General features: G+C 47.9%; 1 protein-coding gene across 2 annotated transcripts; it reads left to right on the top strand.

Moving 5' to 3' along the window:
- The first annotated feature begins 221 nt into the window (after positions 1–221).
- Positions 222–18,208, top strand: ZER1 (zyg-11 related cell cycle regulator). 2 transcript variants are annotated; one of them, XM_063353487.1, is made up of 16 exons: positions 222–429; positions 5,144–5,407; positions 6,271–6,421; positions 6,712–7,148; positions 8,714–8,890; positions 9,347–9,461; positions 9,944–10,090; positions 10,356–10,529; positions 11,219–11,434; positions 12,124–12,165; positions 12,506–12,625; positions 13,069–13,184; positions 13,316–13,504; positions 14,469–14,566; positions 14,973–15,075; positions 16,172–18,208. In XM_063353487.1, the coding sequence occupies exons 2-16, from the start codon at positions 5,250–5,252 to the stop codon at positions 16,227–16,229; spliced, it is 2,301 nt and encodes a 766-aa protein (XP_063209557.1). In that variant the 5' UTR covers positions 222–429; positions 5,144–5,249; the 3' UTR covers positions 16,230–18,208. The 2 variants fall into 2 exon arrangements, with proteins under 2 accessions (XP_063209557.1, XP_063209559.1); XM_063353489.1 differs by lacking the exon at positions 222–429 and adding an exon at positions 490–620.
- The last annotated feature ends 1,117 nt before the right edge of the window (positions 18,209–19,325 follow it).

The following is a 19,325-nucleotide window of genomic DNA, read 5'->3' as shown; positions in this document are numbered from 1 at the left end:
CACGGAGGGAAGCCCAGATGTGGTCACACTCGCCCGGGCGAGCTCTGGTGCCCGCAGAGATGGCAGCAGCCATGGCCGTGTGGAGACGCGGGGACCGGGCGAGGCGAGGGGCCGCAGGGAGGCCGCTGCCGCCCTCGCGCGCTGCGTGCCTCGCGCCGTGACATCACGCAGCAGCACAACGACGTCACGGCCGCGAGCCCCAGCGTTCCGGACCGGCCGGTGTTTCCGGGAGGGAAGCGGCGGCGCTTCCGGTGCGGGCGGCCCGGCTGGCGGAAGTGACGGCGGGGTTTGTTGACAGCGGAGGCCGCGGCGGGGGGAGCGGGCCCGAGGAGGACGCCGAGCCCCTGCCCGCCCCGGGGAGCGGCGCCGGGACCAGCCGGGACTCCCGCCGCCCCCCATCCGCCTCGCCGGGCGGGGGCCTGGCGCCAGGTGAGTGCCGGCGTCCCCCTCCCCAGTCCCACCCGCGGGGATCGCCCTCCTCGGGGGCACCGGGCCTGGACGCCGAGGCCGGGGGAGGAACCGGTGCCCCCCGGCGGAGCCCCCATCCCCTCCTCGGGACTACCGGGAGCAGCCGGGCCGCAGCAGCCGGGCCGGGAGGAGACCCAGCGTTGCCGGGCGAGGTGACCTCCGGGACCGGGAAGGGAAAGTCGCCCCGTGTCGGGGGAGCGATGGCGGGTTGGGGTTTGTGGCAGACTTGCCCGCAGGGCGGTGGAGCGGCTAACGGGGCTGTCAGAGACTGGGAGACCATCGCGGTCTGGTGGTGGCGGATCCCCAGTGCCTGGGGAATAGGAACCCTGGGGCTGCTGAGGGTGTCCTCTTGGGCAGGTGACCTTTTGGAAAGAAAATCTGTGATATAATTCAGTCATCCAAAGGAGCATCTTTACTGCGGGCAGGTACAAAGATCAATGTGTTCCCCAGCGAGCACAAGTCGTCTCATTTACGATGTCGGTCTCGGCAGGCTGACAAGTTTGGCAATTGCAAGCTTTGCCAGGCCACAATCTCGCACTACTTCAGTTTCCCTGTTGTAAGGCAGGGATGGTGTTTCCCTGCACAAGCAGCGATGACCCATCAATTAATAAAAACAGTGTTGTGCAGCTGCAAGATGCCAGCTAAAATGACAGTGCAGTTTTTCTTCAGAATGTAACCTGTGCCAAACTGTGCATTTACATTACATTTGTTATTCTGAAGTTGTTGTAATCAGGTCATGCCAGCGTATATTGTTTGCCCTCTCCTTGGACAAGCCCCTGATGCTGGAAAAGTCAGCTTTGCCAATCATTTTTGTAGCAACAGCATCAACGTTATGTCGTTGGCGTGGAGCCACGGTGAGTCAGGCTTGGCTTGGGGCAGCTGCCTGGAGAGACTGGGAGAGAAGATCGATCTGAAGTCCAAGGTAGAGCGTATTGGCACAGGCAGCCCCAGGAGTGCCAAGAGCGGTCCCAGGCTTTGCATGCCAATGCAGCATGAAATGCCGTAACAATACGCACGTAGCCTACACACGAGCAGTATTTGCCAAAGAGGCCGGACCTGGAAGGCTGGTGATGGGAGAGAGCGAAGCTGCATACTGGGGCTTCCCTCGGGTCCATGGATGGTGGGAGGGTGCTGTTAGTTCACGGTGAGGGCTACTTCTAGGGGTAGTTGGGTATACAGGCTTTTATATGCCTGCTCCTGTCTCTCCAAGGGACTCGATTCCTTCGTGCATTAAGATGGAAGCAAATCTATTAGAGGGAATAAACTGGAAAAAATATTGGGAGCTGTAATTCTAGTCACTTCTCAATTCCTGCACTTGAATTTTCGGCATGTTTCACATATCTGTCTTCGACCTTTCAAAAAGCACACATGCACTAGACAGCTCATTGCCCATCGTTGGGAAGCGCTGGTGACAGTCTGCCAGGCAGGCAACTTGCTGATCTATTGCCTGTGGAAAGCTGCCTGAGGATAATGATTAGGCATATGTTAATGATTTGTCAGCATCTCTCCTTCATTTACTTTTATCAACACACTGAGCTTATAACTGGAGACAATATTGATCGATGCAGCTATTGACACTCCTGCTTCCAGCCCCCTCTGCCCACACGTCATGTCTTGAGTCTGACGGAGGAGGGAGAGGCTGGCCTGGATCGTATCCTGTACAAAAGGTCACACCAGCAGCTCTGGGTGCCACTCAGATATCCCTAATAAATCAGGAGGTTGAATGCTTTGCTTTGGTGCTGTTTTACTGTGACGGTTTAACCACTTTCCTCTGTAATAGCCTTCTGCATGGGATTTTGTTGGTGGATCACGGGGAGCTCAGAAGTTAGAGGGCAGCTGATTTCTCCAGGGCTGGCATCAACTAGCTACATTGTGCTGGTCTCAGCAGAGGGGGAACAGAGGATTGTCAGAGCCACAGGAAGGCAGTCCTTGCCCTTTAGTGCTCTAAGCTGCTTGGACAAGTCCCAAGCACTGGCCGTTTCCAGCTGCACGTGATAATAGATTGTCAATGGGAATTTGTTTTCGAGTTCTCTTGCCATCAGTAGTAAACAGTGGAAGAACACTGGCTGCGGGGACCTCCTGTCTGATGGCACAGGGGAACTGGTAGGGATAGCAGAACATGTTTCCCAACTGCTTCAGATCTTCCTGTTGATCTTGCCTTTCTGGAAAGATTTTCTCAAGCAAGCTTCAGGCAAAATCTGCGAGAGGGACTCGTTCTGGAGGTGAAGCAGATTGGTCTCCAAAGCAGACACAGTGCAGAGCGCAGGACAGCTTCCTCCCACCTGCATTCCCTTAGCTGGGACCTCACAGCCAGTGAGACGATACTCTGCTCAGTGGCTCATTTCATCCTTGACTTCGCTCCTGATTTAACTGCAAAGGAGAGGGCTGGGGACTATGGATTTCCTTCTTTTTCAAAATTGAATACCTGCCATCTTACTCATTTTCGTTGTTTGTAGCACGTGCATCTCAAAGGTCTCTGAGATATCGTGGCACCCTTGAGGAGTTGTAGTTTCGTGTTATTATGACCCCAGCTCAGGACTCAGTGACCCAGAAGAGCAAGTTACACCCTTTGAACTGTTTCTGATCAGGATGTTAAGTACAATTTTTGTGATTGCTGAGTTGTTGGGTTTGTTTTTTACCTCAGCATCTGCTTTTGCTTGAAGACTTTTTGCCTCTTGAGCCAAAACCAGCAGAGAACCTGTCTGAGATCCCCACTAGAAAGGCTGTTGAAAGCTGTAGATCAGAACACAGTGGGTCAGAAGGAGTTTGGGGTTGGGGCATGATCCTGCAGGTATAGTTTCCAAAGATGCTTATAGGAAGGAGAAACTATTGACCAAATTCAACTAAAGCCAAGAGACAAATCAAGTTTGTTATCTGTGCCTGCCTCTGCCAGTAAGGTTTTGTCCACTGACACTAGAATGAGATTTGGGCCAGGGAGATGAGACCTGGGGTGGGTGTACTGCAGGAGCGATCCAACACGGCCGTTCCTCCATTGCTGAGCAAGAGCAGTTCTGCTTATCCGAGGTTTTTGAGAGGCTTCTTTCCGCCTTGGGTTGATTCCTTGGCCAACTCTTTGTCCCTGGCACTGAAGCACACCCTCAGAAGAAGAATTAACAAAACACACAAGGAAGGAAGGAAGAAAAGAGTTTTGATTTCCAACTTGTGCTGCCTTTGTGTTTGCACTGAAATCCATTCTGCAGCATAGGCATCTGGCATCAGAAGGCCAGGAGCCCAGGCTGCCGGGCAGGCTCAGTCACAGCTGTGCTTCTGTCTCCCACACAGACCATTTGGTGCCTGAATTTGAAAGGTTACCTCGTCCACAGCCTTAACTGATCCTTCATAGGGGTGTCATCACCCAGGCAGTGGCTGAACAGAACACGTGAAAGGTGCCTGATCCACCCTGGTGCCGTTGTGGACAGTGATTAAGATGTGGAAATGGAGGTAAAACTCTTCCATCTTGTACTGATGCTGCAGCAAGGAAGGAGAGAGAGATCACTGGAGACACAGACAAGTGTCCTGATCTTCACAGCTGCAGGATAAAGATCAGAAACGGAATATAGTTTAGGACATTTTGCAACAACTTCCCCAGCAATGGCTGCTCAGCTGTGTTGCAGGGGAGAATAACTGACTCCACAGCACCAGTGTTCTCACTCCAGCAGAGACATACTTATTGATAAGACACAGGTTTTACGTTAAAAAAAAAAACCACGTTTCCACGCAATTTTTTTGTGCCCATGGAAATATATAGAAGGGTTCACATTAGGGTTGCTTCTAATGTGATATCATCTTTTGAAAGTGAAATGGCACTGTTGGTCTTCAGACATTTCTGCTAAATGCTTCTGAGACTCCAGCGAGTCTCAATGCTAGAGCCATGAGATTTTTCAAATAAGAAAATAGACAGGAATAGCATCCCCTAATTATCTGCCTGGCCCATCCTTCTTTACCCTGTACTAAAAATTAAGAAGGACAAAGCATCTTGCCTTTTTCCAGGTCAGTCACTCATACTTTTTTGTGATAGATTTGAAATGGTTTGGGTGAGCGTGTCCCAGGGAGCTGCAGGTACAGATGTCCAGCATGTGCTTTACACTGCGCTCAAAGGGAAGCCAAACCAGTCTGTGTGTTTCCCTCTGGCTTCTGATCCACTTCACGGTCTAGTTCAAGGACTTGTGTGAAGCTTCTGCGTTGGCGCTACAGAAAAACATTTAGCTTGAAGATGAAATTTCACTTGGAACGATGGCAAGCAGAATTACAGGCACGAGATACGGGGCCACCAGATCGCACTGGGGCTATCCAAAGGATCATCCCAACAGTAAATTTTCTGGTGGCTTATCCAACCCGCCCTGAAGGAAACCAAGCAGTGTGGTTTCTGCCACTTCCCTTTCCAAGGGCCTTTGTCAGCCAGATAAGTCCTGAATGAGGAAGCATTTTCTTGCTGTGTAGCCTCACTTCCAAACACATTTCGTGTTAACTCATTCCCACAGTGTCCCCTGGGGGTGGGGATACCGGGGAATTAAGGGCATACTGCCAGAGAGGCCAAAATGCTGCAGGGTCTTTTGAGGTCAACAAGTGATGGGCTGTAAATACAACTATCGGCATCCTGCTGGTGCAGCAGCTTTGCAGGACACTTGCCAACGGACCTTTCTCAATGCATCTTTTTTCCCCCCACTGCTTATAGGTGTCCTGATGTCACTGTAAATTCATCCTGGAACTCCATTTGAGGAAAGAATCTACTGAACCAAAAGCTTCCTTCTGCTCTTCCCCTTCCCATAACTTCCCTCAAGATGGCATCTGACAGCCCCGAGTCGCTAATGACCTTGTGCACAGATTATTGTCTTCGCAATTTGGAGGGGACTCTCTGCTACCTACTGGACAATGAAACACTCCGGCTCCATCCCGACATCTTCTTGCCAAGCGAGATTTGTGACAAACTTGTCAATGAGTACGTTTCAGGCCTGTGAAGAAGCTGTTGTGTGGTTTGGGAAGGAGCTGGGAGCTCAGGGAAGGGAGAGTGTAGTTCTCTAAAACAGAGTGATGGGAAAGGGGGGAAAAATGGGGAAGAATTCGTAGGGCTGTGTTGTTGGTTTTTTCCAATTGATCTTCGTATTTGAAATAAGGATTTGCATTGCCTTCAGAAGGAAGTGTCCCCAGGAGGTATTGTACTGCTATGAATCATTCTAGTTTCTGCGGAAATCACCATTTCCACATAGGTAAACCCGAACTGAAACAGTCAGTCACTGCATCTTCCAAGAACATCAATAAGCAACAAAGGAACCTTCCCATTTCCCGCCATTGAAGCATTACAACTCTCAAACCGTAGAACTAAGAGCGCAAAGTGCTAACAAATGTTAAATTTTAAGACTGCTGCTCCCATAGCTTTACAAAGCAACCTGTTTCCAGGGATTTGTAATTCGGCTATCACAGTCTCTCTTGGCTGAACTCCTGCCCGCAAAGTCTGGTGGAGAACCTTGGCCAGCTAATTTTCTGAAAATGAAAAATCAAATTACTAGCTTTAAACAGCTAGGGGGGGAAAAATCCCGGAGTCTGTGCTTGCCAGAATCCAGTTTGCTTACACACACACAACCTTGCACAAATCTTTGCCTGAGATTTTCCTGAGGATTGTTAGTTCTGCACAATAAGAGATAATAGGGCAGTTCCTATTACCCCAAAGGCTATTCTGGATGATCCGGAGGGAGTCTGCATGCGCTTACGCGCTTGGTCATGTTTTCTCATAACCAGTGAGGGCGCTAGAGCTGTAGTTGAGCCTTTGTACCATGCTGTGCTAATGCCATTGCTCCAATACAGGTACGTGGAATTGGTGAAGACGGACAGTGTCTTTGAACCCCATGAAAGCTTCTTCACCCTGTTCTCAGACCCCCGGAGCACCAGGCTGGCTCGGATCCACTTGCGGGAACAGATTGTGCAGGACCAGGACCTGGAAGCCATCAGGAAGCAGGTGGTATTGCACTGACTGCCACTTCACATAGCAGCACTGCTGCATGGGCACCAGGTAGAATCCCAGGCACCCAGATATTCCCAAGACTCCATCCTTCACCAGCCAAATTTTCTTTGGGAGAACCTCAGCTTCTCCCTTCTCAGCTCATAAAGCCACAGTAGAGAACATAATGGGGACATTGGTCAAGTTGGGTGATATGTGGTCTCAAGCTGTCCCAGTGGGAGGTGGTGAAGCAAACAGGGTGGGAACTACCTGTGAAATATTTCTAACTTTGATTTCCCATCTTCCAGGATCTTGTTGAGCTCTACTTGACTAACTGTGAGAAGCTGACAGCCAAGAGTCTGCAAACGTTGGTGAGCTTCAGTCACACACTTATCTCCCTTAGCCTCTTTGGCTGTTGTAATATCTTCTATGAGGAGGAGAACCCTGGAGGCTGTGAAGATGACTGTTTGGTGAACCCCACTCGCCAGGTCTTGGTCAAGGACTTTACTTTTGAAGGCTTTAGCCGCTTGCGCTTCCTGAACCTGGGCCGCTTGATCGAAGGGGTAAATGTGGAGACGTTGCTTCGGCCTTTGGCCTCCCTTGCAGCTCTAGATCTCTCTGGGATCCAGCTGAACGATGTGGGATTTCTGACCCAGTGGAAGGACAGTCTGGTTTCCTTAGTGCTTTACAACATGGACCTTTCAGAGGAGCATATCCAAGTGATCGCACAGCTTCGCAAGCTCAGGTCAGCAGATCTGTTCTTCCTCGTTTATCCTTTTCCCACTGATAGGGAAAAATCTTTTAAGAGTGCTCTACTTGCCTGCTAATAGAGAGCCACCCACTGTTAGTTTCAAGTTACAAACCTTCTCATGAACAGGCTCACTCATTGACTGATGATATATATCTGACATGCCTAAAGCCAGCCTGCATTTTGCTTGCAAAAGGACACTGCTTAGCAGAAACTCCTTCTTGAAAAAACAAAAACCAAAACCCACGCACCACAACTGCACACAGCAAAGAAAGAAAAAAAAAAAAAACCAACAAACCAACCACCCCTCTGCAGCCAAACAAAAAAGAATAGCTGAATACCCGGGAGATGGCAAAAAAAAAATACTACAGATGTGTACATATACTAATGTAGCAATAATCACACTGTGAAACTCAGTCCTCCAAACCACTTATCGAACAGGAATGTCCAAAGTTTAAGCCTGGCTCTGAGATAAAACTAGGAAAAACTCTGAGCTGAGACCATCTGCTTGCTGTGCTCTGTGGCAGCACACTGTGCATGGATGGTGCAACCAAGGGAACGAGCAGCGTAAATAAATAGGCACTCCTGACCTAACAGTGTTGACAGTGAAATGACTTCCTGAAACAGAGTTGAGACAATTGCTATTCAAACTGCACAGTGGTATCAGGAAAGGGATCCAGGACTTTCCAAACCAAAGAGCCTTACCATTCACACGAAGGCTGCTTTGCAATGGCTTTAGTATAATCTCTGCTGGCTGCGGACACTAGGGGGTACCATGTTAACATATGAGCTGGGAGTCTCAGGGAATGTCCTGGATAACGTTTTCTAAACCCAAGTACTTTAACTCCCAGGGACTTGCAGTGAAACTTGGTCTACAACAGGTGGAAGACACTTTTGTGAGCGGGATGCTGGCTCCTGTCTTAGGCAGTTTAGAAAAGTCTCTCTCAAGGGTCTTAGCTGCTGCTCAGCAGGCAAGAGCAGCCCCTGTCCTGTAAGGGACCCCACCTGCACACGATGGCTGGTCAGCATGTCCCACCACTCCTGTAGTATCAGGGTTTCCCCAAAGCTTAAGCATTTAAATACCTGAATGAAATCAGGGCAGCATGATAGCCTGGGGTGGAAAAAAAAAAAAGGTAAGATGTAAGCAGACAAAAACTTGTGTGAGTTAATTTGTGGGATGAGGTAACATTTGTTTCTGGAGATGCAAAGATCCTCTGGTGCATCTTAATCACCAGGCAGAAATGCCCAGGTGGCTGCTGTGATGGAGCTTGGGAAAGGCAGTTCCTGAGCCTGGAGCAATTTCCTTTGTGATGTGTGGCCAAATGAGTCATTGTGCTCCATTCTAAATAGACCTCTACCAGATACCTGTGCTTCGGTTAGACACAGGGCCAGATTCTGCTGCCAGATCCTACAGAACCACATTCCTGTATCTTGTGAAGGAAATAATAACAATAATAAAAATAAAAAAATAATCACACTTAGCTCATCATCTTTCTCTGGTAGGAAGGCAGAAGCCCCAGCTAATGTTTTCCAGGCTCTGAGCTGCCCTCTGTCATTTGCAGGCACTTGGATATCTCCCGAGACCATCTGTCCAGTTATTACAAATTCAAGCTGACCCGGCGGGTTCTAAACCTGTTTGTGGAAAACTTGGTAAACCTCACTTCGCTCGATATCTCAGGGCACACCATGCTGGAGAACTGCACTATCCCAAGCATGGAGGAGAAGATGGGCCAGACAAGGTAAGGAAACAGCAATTACTGAGGTTTTGGCAATAAACCTAGTGTTCTTGCATGATCACAGAAGTGGACTGGCACATCCATCAGATGACATACAGTCAAGTTTGCAAATACTTTGGATCAGTGAAATCCACAGCCCTTTTCTAAAAGGAAATGTTCACTCCAGCTAGCGAATTTCCAGGGCAAATGCTACCAGGGAAAGCTGCGCTCTGCCTGTGTGAGTTCTTCCTGCTGTTTCAGTTGAACGCATTTAGTCCTTCACTCCAGATCGCCTGGGATGAACATCTAGTGTTACGTTTAGAAGCTAACTGGTGTAGGACTGAAGTGTAGCTGTTACTCTGGTTATGGAGCGGTACAGTCATAGTGAACAGAGAGCTGTTAGATGTCTCTGTAGCAGAAGACACCCGAAGAAACACGGTACCAACATGAGTGATCTCTTTCTTTTTTTTCCCCACTCAGTATTGAGCCAGCAAAGAGCAGTATTGCTCCCTTCCGGGGTCTGAAACGACCACTCCAGTTCTTGGGCCTTTTTGAAACATCTCTCTGCCGCCTGATGCATATTCCAGCCTACAAGGTAATGAAGCCGAAGAACATTGGCAGTAGGCACTTGGTAGAAGTTAAAAGACCATGAAAATTACTGTCTGCCAGTAGAGTAGGTTCTTAGGGTCTTGGGTGTGACAACTGAGCTCTGAACTTTCAATAGCTGTTTGATAATGCAGGAAAACTACCAGAAGGCAAGACCTGTGCCTCACATAGTTTTTACAAGCGTTAAAAAACATGCCTCTTAGAGAAGGATCCAGAAAAAACATCCTGGCTGAAGGATCAGGATGTAAAGGATTTAAGGAGAGAAAAGGAGTCTTACTTGTTAATAACATCCTCCTGCCTCAAAGATGCCATTTCTTGTCCCTGTGGGCTGAGAAATGACTCTTTGCCCTGCTAGTAGGATTAGGCCCAGGATGAGAGCAGAGGGAAGTTGTACCCTTCTGAGTTCCCTTCTCATGTTGTTTTTTCTCCTTCGTAACTTATTCCCTGACTCTTTTTGTTCCCCCATGCCAGGTGAGTGGAGACAAGAATGAAGAGCAAGTCCTGAACGCTATTGAGGCTTACACTGAACACCGGCCAGAAATCACTTCCCGGGCCATCAACCTCCTTTTTGACATTGCCCGTATCGAACGTTGCAGCCAGCTGCTGCGAGCCCTTCAGGTAATCCCCATGTTAGCATTTACCTCACCCTTACCAGGGAAATTTTGCAGTCCCAGTCTTTTCTTCACCCTGGGACACCATATCGGGCGATTCTGGAGAAAGTTCCAGTAGTGGGTACCTTCATTCCACAAGCACGTTCCTGCAACGCCAGGGCCACGCGTTCCTTGCAGGCCTGTAACAGTCTTTGCCCCACACAGCCATAACAGTCACTCCAAGACTCAACAGCAAGTCAGTGGCACTGAAGCTTCATGTTGCTTCTCTGCAGCTGGTGATCACAGCCCTCAAGTGCCACAAGGATGACAAAAACATCCAGGTGACAGGCAGCGCCGCGCTGTTCTACTTGACCAACTCCGAGTACCGCATGGAGCAGAGTGTAAAGCTGCGGCGCCAGGTCATCCAGGTGGTGCTGAATGGCATGGAGTCCTACCAGGAAGTCACAGTAAGAGCAGCCCAGTTTCCTTCGGTTCCCATAGTCCTCCTTCCCCATATTAAGTTTTTAGCCTGGTGGTAGCATCTGGGCCTTCTAAGCCTCCAGCATGTGTGCCAAGGGAGACACCAGAGGAGCTATTGACCAGATTTGCTCCTTGTCTTCACTCAGTGATGGGGATTACATGTTCTCCAGACGTTCTCCAGAACAAGGGGAAGAAAGTGATGTAGTAAGGCTCCTTTTTATCTGATGCTAGTGGTCAAAGGGTGTATATGACACACAACATGGATGTCCAGCACCAACTGTGGTGTGAAAAGGGTGCGGGCGTTGAGGGTGTTGAGTCAACAGAAAGAAACATTATCCCAATGCACTGCACTGGAAGCTAGCTGACACTGTGATGCCTCTGGGCTGCAGAACAGCAACTGCTGCATAGAGAACTTAGCTTTCCCACTGGCTTGGAAAGCGATGGGCACTGGGTAATTGCGTAGCCCTGTGAGACTAGAGTGACAGGGAGAGAGAAGAGGGTACTGATAGAGCATGGCTAATGTGCAGTGCTAGATAGGAGGAGGGTAACAGGAATTTTAGTGGTTGTAGTCAAGCAAGAAGATGGTTTCAGTACAGAGCAGCAAGGGAACACGAGGTGATGGGCGTCCATGATTTTTGTAGCCACGTGATCCAGCGTTTACTTCCTTTTGACCCAGGTACAGCGAAACTGCTGCCTGACACTGTGTAACTTCAGCATTCCTGAGGAGCTGGAGTTCCAGTACCGCCGAGTCAACGAGCTGCTGCTGAACATCCTCAACCAGAGCCGGCAGGATGAGTCTATCCAGCGCATTGCTGTGCACCTCTGTAATGCTCTGGTCTGCCAGGTGGACAACGATCATAAAGAAGCTGTGGGCAAGATGGGGTTTGTCATGGTTGGTATGGTCCCAGGGTGTCTACTTATCCTTAACCCAGGCTAGCACAATTCCGTTGCAGCAGTGCACCAAATGCATCCAGCCAGTGATCCAACCTTGCAGTATCACAGGAAGGAACTAGTGTCCTAGCAATGTCAGCCTTTCCTGGAACCTGCCCCTCCATGTGACATCTTTTACTGGCTTGCCAGCACTGGAAGTCATGATCTCAGAGAGACAGGCTGTCTGCGAGAGCAGGGAAGCAGCGTAACCTTATACCTTACCCCTTCACCACACTATATCATTTCCAGAACTGGTACCACCTTGTGACTAGCTCCTTCTGATCTCCCCGAGTTTGCATCAGCTTCCCAACTCACGTCAACCCATACCCCTCACCTTTTTAAAGAGCTACAGAGGGCACCACTTTGGTGTAGTTGTACCACATTCCAGACTTTGTCATACAGATAAGAACTGACTTGACTGCAAAATCACCAGCTTGGGGACTGTGACATAGTTCAGCTCTGTGAATACAGCATTAAGCATAACCCAGTCCCACTGGTTTAGAGAAAGAGATACCAAATAGGTTCTTTACAAAGGCTCAAAACTGCATATGCCTGCAAATTGGCTGTAGCAGCCCTGCAGTACTACAGCAGTTAGTTTTAGCTCTGTGGTTCTTGAACTGTTTCTCACTCTTCCCCTTCCTCTGCCCACAGACAATGCTAAAGTTGATTCAGAAGAAGTTGGCTGATAAAACGGTGAGTGTTTCCCCCAAAAACATATGCATAGAGCATTTTCTCTTCAGTCTGTCTTAGGCATGGACATCAGTACAGAGTGCCAGTTCAGCTTCTCTAACAAACACAAGACATCTCAGCAGATGCTGCAGAATTTCCCACCCCAGAGTGAGGGCAGGGGAACGTGACAGGGAGGCAAAAATATTAAACAAAAAAAACCACTTGCTGACAAGTTGAAAGCGAGTAACAAGTTTTTCTTACCTCTGGGGCCATTTAGGGTGATATCAGAGAGGAAACACAAGGCAGTTGGTTTGCACTGGGCTCCCACATTAGCAAAGCTCTGTTTGTCTCTTTGGCTCTGTAGTGTGATCAGGTGATGGAGTTCTCCTGGAGTGCCCTCTGGAACATCACTGATGAGACCCCCGATAACTGCGAGATGTTCCTTAACTACAGTGGCATGAAATTGTTCTTGGAGTGCTTGAAAGTGAGTACGCCTGGTTTCCACTAGAGAAGTGCTGATATTAGCAATGGAGGTGCAGGATCCCTGGCTATGCTAATCCATAAGCAGTACTTCCTGTGTTGCACAAACAGAAACAAAAAAAGCTTGCACTTTTTCTCCTTTTTATCATCCACCCACCCAACCAGTAGAAGAACAGAGAAACTTACACTCAACTCCTCTTTCCACGTTTTGCATGCAGTCCCCCTTAAGTAAAGCAGCACTGAACAGTGCACCCTGGCCCCGAGTCTCTCATTTCACGCGCATCTTGAGCACTAGAGATCCCATTTGGTATCTGCTCAAGAACCATTAATGACTACTCAAAAATACCCAGCCTTTCTAGATGCGCGGTATGATCTTCGTCCAGGGTTGCTTGTTCTCAGCATCACCACAGCCCTGCTCTTCTATAATCCTGTTCTTTGCTTGCTTAGGAGTTCCCCGAGAAACAGGAGCTGCATCGCAATATGCTGGGCCTCTTGGGCAATGTAGCAGAGGTGAAGGAGCTCCGCCCACAGCTCATGACCTCCCAGTTCATCAGTGTGTTCAGGTGAGCACCTGGCTAACGAACAGCTGGGCTGGAGCAGGGTGAGTGCTCTGGAGCTCTGCTCCTGAGTCACCTGGAGACTTTCAAACCTTTAGTGCATCAGCATCTCTAAATGACCTCTTCTTTCTCGGCAGCAACCTGCTGGAGAGCAAAGCAGATGGGATTGAGGTATCCTATAATGCCTGTGGTGTGCTCTCCCATATCATGTTCGATGGTCCAGAGGCTTGGGGTATATGTGAGCCCCACCGAGAGGAAGTTGTAAAGAGGATGTGGGCGGCCATCCAGAGCTGGGATATCAACTCCAGGAGAAATATCAATTACAGGTGAGGAATAGAAGAGTTTGGTCTGCCCACCTAGGATCCAGGATTGTCACAGGAAGAAAGCACCAAGAGAGAGAACGGAAGAGGTATAGCTGAGCGCGGAGGCTCTGTTCAGAGTGAAGGAGAAGCACCCTCAGGGACGTACCCTTTAGTGAGGGTTTTACATCTTCCTTTGAAACATGTTATGTAGGCTGCTGAAGTTGCCTGGCAATTCCTATGGGAGAGGTGTGGGAGCCCAACAGAATTTCTCCTACGTGTTTCTGGTGAAATTGCATAGTTCAGGAAACCCACAATCTGACTATGTAGGACATGCCTAAGCATTTTCCTCTGAGGCTGCTGTCCTTTGCATCTCCTTAAGACTGTTTGCTTCTGAAAGTCACATGGATTGCTGTAGCTTTCACTCTCCTCTGGGGGATATTTACACACAGTTCCCAGAAATCCCTTCAAGGGTTAATGTAACTGGTGGAATCCTCCAAAGCCCTTCCTGTAAGAGGGTATCTGGTACTCTGTATTCCCATAGTGCCTGGCAGGGATCCAGAAAGAATGGCATTCCAATGCCTGACACATTATTGTTGTCAGAGGAAACACCGCGATCGTTGCACATGAGCAGCCAACTTTGGCTGAGTATAATTTTGCTTTGGCCCCTCTACAGAAAGATTGGTGCTGCCGGGTTTCAGCTGTTGTGAGGAAGTGACTGGCAGAGGATGGAAGTTGATTCCTGGACTCGGTTGCATTCGTTGCAGCTATTCATCTGGGCAGCATGTTTATGCTAAAGTGGCAGGGCCGGTAAGCCTGCCAGTACTGCCATGTGACACAGACGTAGTCTTTGATGTGCCGATCTTTGACATGCCAATGGATTTACTGCTACGGTATCTGTGAGCACAGAGTTTGTATTGCTTTGAGTGGCAAATGTGCTGAAAGAAGCAGCTCTTGGACTTTTAACAGCTTCTGCAATATTTCTTTGCAGGTCATTTGAACCAATCCTTCGACTTCTTCCACAAGGGATCTCCCCAGTCAGCCAGCACTGGGCTACCTGGGCACTGTATAACCTGGTCTCTGTCTACCGTAAGTTTCCTTTTTGAAATCACACCCGTGAAAACTGTAAAAGCTGAGGGCATGGATCTGAGCATGTTAGCAGAAAAAAAGTCTTCTCAGCTTAGCTGTGTAGGTAGAGAGAACCTTCTTTGACTGATGCAGGAAACGTCCAGGCAGCACAGCCAAACAAAAACCAATGAGGCTTAGCATGTAGGAAATCCCTTCGATGTTTTGATCCCTCTGGCCTTGTTCTTATGTTCTCAGCCATTTCGTGTCTGTTGTTTTCACAGCCAGGGCACCCCTAGCATGCTGGCTCCATAAAAAAGGAAAGTTTTGTGGCTTCTCGAGCCACATGCTTCTCCTTCCCCTCCTGCCCCCACCTTTATACCATTCCTGTGAAGGTTCACAAGGACCTGCTTTTTTCTTTTCTCTGCAGCTGACAAATACTGCCCACTGCTGATCAAAGAAGGTGGGATTCCCCTTCTGAAGGACATGATTAAAATGGCCTCAGCACGGCAAGAGACCAAGGAAATGGCCCGGTAGGAAACCAATGCACTATCATCAAACATTCTATTTAGCTTCAGTTTAGTTTTTATTCTACTACATCAAGTAAGGCTACCAAAGAAAGGCCTGTACTGATGTGTATGATGGGTGAGAAGCAAACACCAGAGAAGAGCAGGAAAAAGAGGATGAAAACAGAAGACGAGAGAGGTGTTTACAGCTGGGCAATACACACAGATCATTCAGGGATGATGGATGCTGGGCACAAGTTGATTATAGAAGTGGGTGGTTGGACAGGGGAGCCATGTTGCTCATTGCATCTCATGCCGACAGTTGCCCGTCATCACTATTCTCCATACTTGTGTGGGCTCCCTGTCCAGAATCATACTGGCCTGTCCCTAAAATTCCGGACCGCACAGTTACAATGAGAGGATTTTTCAAAAGGTGGAGAGACTCCATCGCCTTTGTGAGCTTCCCCAACTTACTCTGTGGCCTTTCTTTGGAGTCATTCTTTCAGAGTTCTAAAAGCCAGTTGCAGTTTCTAATCATTGGCAAGCTGAGGGCTGTGATTTCATACCTGCAGGATGAATATAAAAGAGAGGTAGAGACTGGCTGGGAATAGGTCCCTTGTGGGTGGGCAGCAGGCATTCCCCACAGCTGAAGGTGGCTAAATGCTGGAGGTGACAAGCCTGCGGAAGACTCTCACAGTTAGACAGGTTGCGTATGATAATGGGACGGCACAAGAATGGTAAACGGAGAGAATAGGAAAAGCAGGGAGAGATGACAGCAGAGCGAAGGACAAACATCTGTATGCAGGTGTTTGCTGATGTGATCCAAAGTTACGGGATGATTTGGATATGGTGGTGACGAATGAACAGTCACATATGGATCTGGTTGTATACTAACATGAAATTGCGAGGGGATGAACTGTGAGCTCTAAGCTGCTTTTGGGGAGAATACTGGTTTTGACACAAATATCGGTTGATGCGTATCTCAGAAGAGACTGCCTGCTGCAAATAGTGTACGTTTACATAGAGCTCAAGCTGTTGGACAGTTCTTACGCTACTGTCCCACAACTGTCATGCAAAAAGCTTTAAACTAAACCCTCTCTCCTTGTCCTTGTTTTATCCATAGGAAAGTTATAGAGCACTGCAGTAACTTTAAGGAGGAGAACATGGACACTTCCAGATAGAGGCAATCATCTAATGCCTCTTGCCAGCACTGTATCCAGCTTCTCTCTAATTCACTGTATATAGGGAGGACTCTTTCTTACCAACTCGCCTGTTGGAAGGAAACTTTATGTGTGTGTGTGAGACCCTCAGTAGATGAAGGTGAACAGGGGAGGGGGGAGGGACTTTTTGCACAACAAAATGCTTTCCTTAAATTAGTGGACTTTTTTGTTATGAAGTTTCAGGTTGAAGTTCTGTGTGTATGATTTCTGTATAAAAAGAAAACAAAAAACAAAGACAACTACATTATGTATCTTTTAACCTTTTTATTTTAGACCACACAGAGAGCCTCAAATGATCATGAGCTTGAAGACCTAGTTGTGTGATCGCTAGTGTGACATTTTTATTTCCCACTTTTTAGAAAATTCCCTTTTGCTGTATTGCATGAGGTCCTGTAATGTCTGCAAGAACACCAGTCCTGAATTGGTATTGGCTGCTCAATGGGGTTACAGGCAGCAACAAGTTATTTATTTGGTTAGAGAGGCTGCGGGACACGATACCAGAAAGTTAGACTGACCTTTTTAGTGATATTTTTAAATGGAGGAAACGGGAAAGAAAGATCCTTCAAGTCAATTCACTCCCGTAAGGTTTTTTTATGGAAGACTCACATTAATGGAAGCATTGCTAACTGTATGTGGGTCATTTGGAAGTAAGACGTTCCCAATAAGGTCAAGAGGTCTGTTTTGTCCCCTTTGGCGGTAAGGTAGGATCTGCCGTCCCACCCAGCCTCGTAAGGTCAGGGATGACCAGTAAAACCAGTTACACATACTTGCTAACACAGAGCTTGTCTCTCTAAGGGAGTCTGTGCAAAAAGGAACAAGGTTTGTTTACAAAGGGCTACCCATCTTCATTCCAGTCCTTCACCACCTTTTTAGTTGTGTTCTATTTATGCGGAAGGACTACAAATGCCAGAGCGCATATTTCCCCTCTGCGTAATAAGCTCTACCAGGCCCCAGTCCAGAGCAGCTTCTACCCCTTGTGCAAGTCCCAGTAATGGACTGGAGCTGTTCTGCTCTTTTTTATTCTGTATCAGTGCAAACCACGCTTGGTGGCAAAGTAATCTCCCTTTATAGGAAGCTCACTGCAGCACAAATGCTGTAATTGGAAGTGCTAAAGTCCTCTTCTGAGACTGGGGAGTCTCCAGGAACCGTTTGGAGGGCGATCACATAAAATAGCACCTCTTATTCCACCGCAACATCTTCCCCCTCTTCTGGGAAGCAAAAGACCCTGGTTTTATCTGACTCCCACTGGCACTTACAGTGCAGTCCTGCTCACATCAGCAGCATTGCTCCACTTTGCATGATGGAGTGAGAGTCCCACTGAGGTGGTCTTCCCCTATAAGACTCCAAACCTCTAAAGGCTCAAGAAGCCAAAGGCCAAGGTTTGCCTCACAGCCAGGCACTCAACAATATGGCGCGCGGTCCATCCTGAGCCCTCTGCTTGCCACGGTTCTTTCACAATTCACAAATCTTCCCTTAGAAGGGATTTAGAAAAGATTTTATGTCTGGTAGCAGTAAGAGGAGACCATGGCTGTGTGAGCTGCGACAATTCAGGCCTCTGAGCACAGTAACTCTCGCTGCTCTCCCCTTGTATACATTGCTCTCAGATTTGACTCGCTGCTATGAGGTTCTTCTAATGCTCAGAGCTAATGTTGTCATTGCTGAGCACATTATAGACAGATCCTAGATACACAAACTGACACTTTAAATGACAGAACACAGCTGCCCTAGAGAGGTTTACTTTTTCTGCCAATATGGTGTTACTCAATGTCTTTTTTTTTTTCTTTTTAACCATACGTCATCTGTTTTGATATTGTGAGATCTGTACTTTTTTCTTTAAGTATTTTTCAAACTTATATATATTTTTGTGTCACTTTTGAATTGTTTTCATACAGTTTGCAAAACTTGACGAATTATACTTTTTTCCAGTTGTTTGATTGAAATGTATTTTTCTCTCCCTTACTCCTGTTCCCCAAGAATTTGCGTCCCTATGAGCTTTGAGATGGGGAAGCTTATTTCAAGATCTGTTTTCTGTATAACATTTGCTACTCTTCCTTCTAGATGCAAAACTAAGAGAGGCTGCAAATACTGCCAACCAGCCTCGGAGCATTAGGGGAGTCAGGCTTTGCTTGTTTAGTTCTCCATTTAGTGCTGCTATCCCTTTGAGGTTGTTTCACGCGACAGTGCCACACACTAGGCTTTCTTCCTTTCTACTGCCCGTATAGTGAAAGCTCCTACCGCTAAAATCTTGAATCACATGACAAAGGCCACTCAAGATTCTGATTATGGTGGCAAGGTGGGGGTGAAGCAGAAGGGGACACATCACAGATGTGAGAGGTATCAGAAATCCGTGTTGGGGAGACAGCTGGAGCTCAGGATCTCCCGTCTCAGCTACAGCAGACCTCAGGCTTGCACTGTAATCAGAGCCAAACAATCAGGCTTTATGCTGAGATTTTGGCACAACTACATCAAAGTTAACGGACAACTGATGGCTTGGTTCCATCTGCCTCAAGACACCAAAGGTTTGGGTTTTTCAAACCCTGTAAGTTCAGCTGTTACTGAGGTCTCACCCGCTGCAAGCTGGACCATGGTATCCCAAACAAACAAGATCCAAGCTGCATCAAACCTTTGTTTCACACTGTAAAGATAAGCCCTGTCCTCATTGCTCACATACCCTCATCAAGCTGTACCTGAGCCTGAACCAGAATAAAAAGATTTCAAATTCCCAGCAACATGTAGATTACTGGAGACAGGCCAGCCGGCCACAAAAGCTTAACTTTCTGAAATCTGTGACTGATCCCAGGGGGAGGGGGAGCTATAACTGCCCTGTTACAGCTAGCTACACAGAAGATTTTGAGTCAGGCCACCAGAAAGGTAAATTCCTGAGACAGCATTTTAAAAGAAATAGCATCCCTGCTAGAGTAACATGAGCTTTGGCTACAAGCTTCAATGTCTTCAAGCCAGCAAACTTTGTGAGCTGAAAAATAGCATTTCCCTTTCAGTAAGGGGCAAAAAAAGAGAAAGTTACCCTCTGAGCACCTGAGTGTAATCCAGGAATTC

This window comes from Chroicocephalus ridibundus, chromosome 15 (assembly GCF_963924245.1).
Source record: "Chroicocephalus ridibundus chromosome 15, bChrRid1.1, whole genome shotgun sequence".
Classification (NCBI taxonomy): Eukaryota; Metazoa; Chordata; class Aves; order Charadriiformes; family Laridae; genus Chroicocephalus; species Chroicocephalus ridibundus.
The sequence above is the reverse complement of the archived record's forward strand: the minus strand, read 5'-3'. Positions and strand labels throughout refer to the sequence as shown.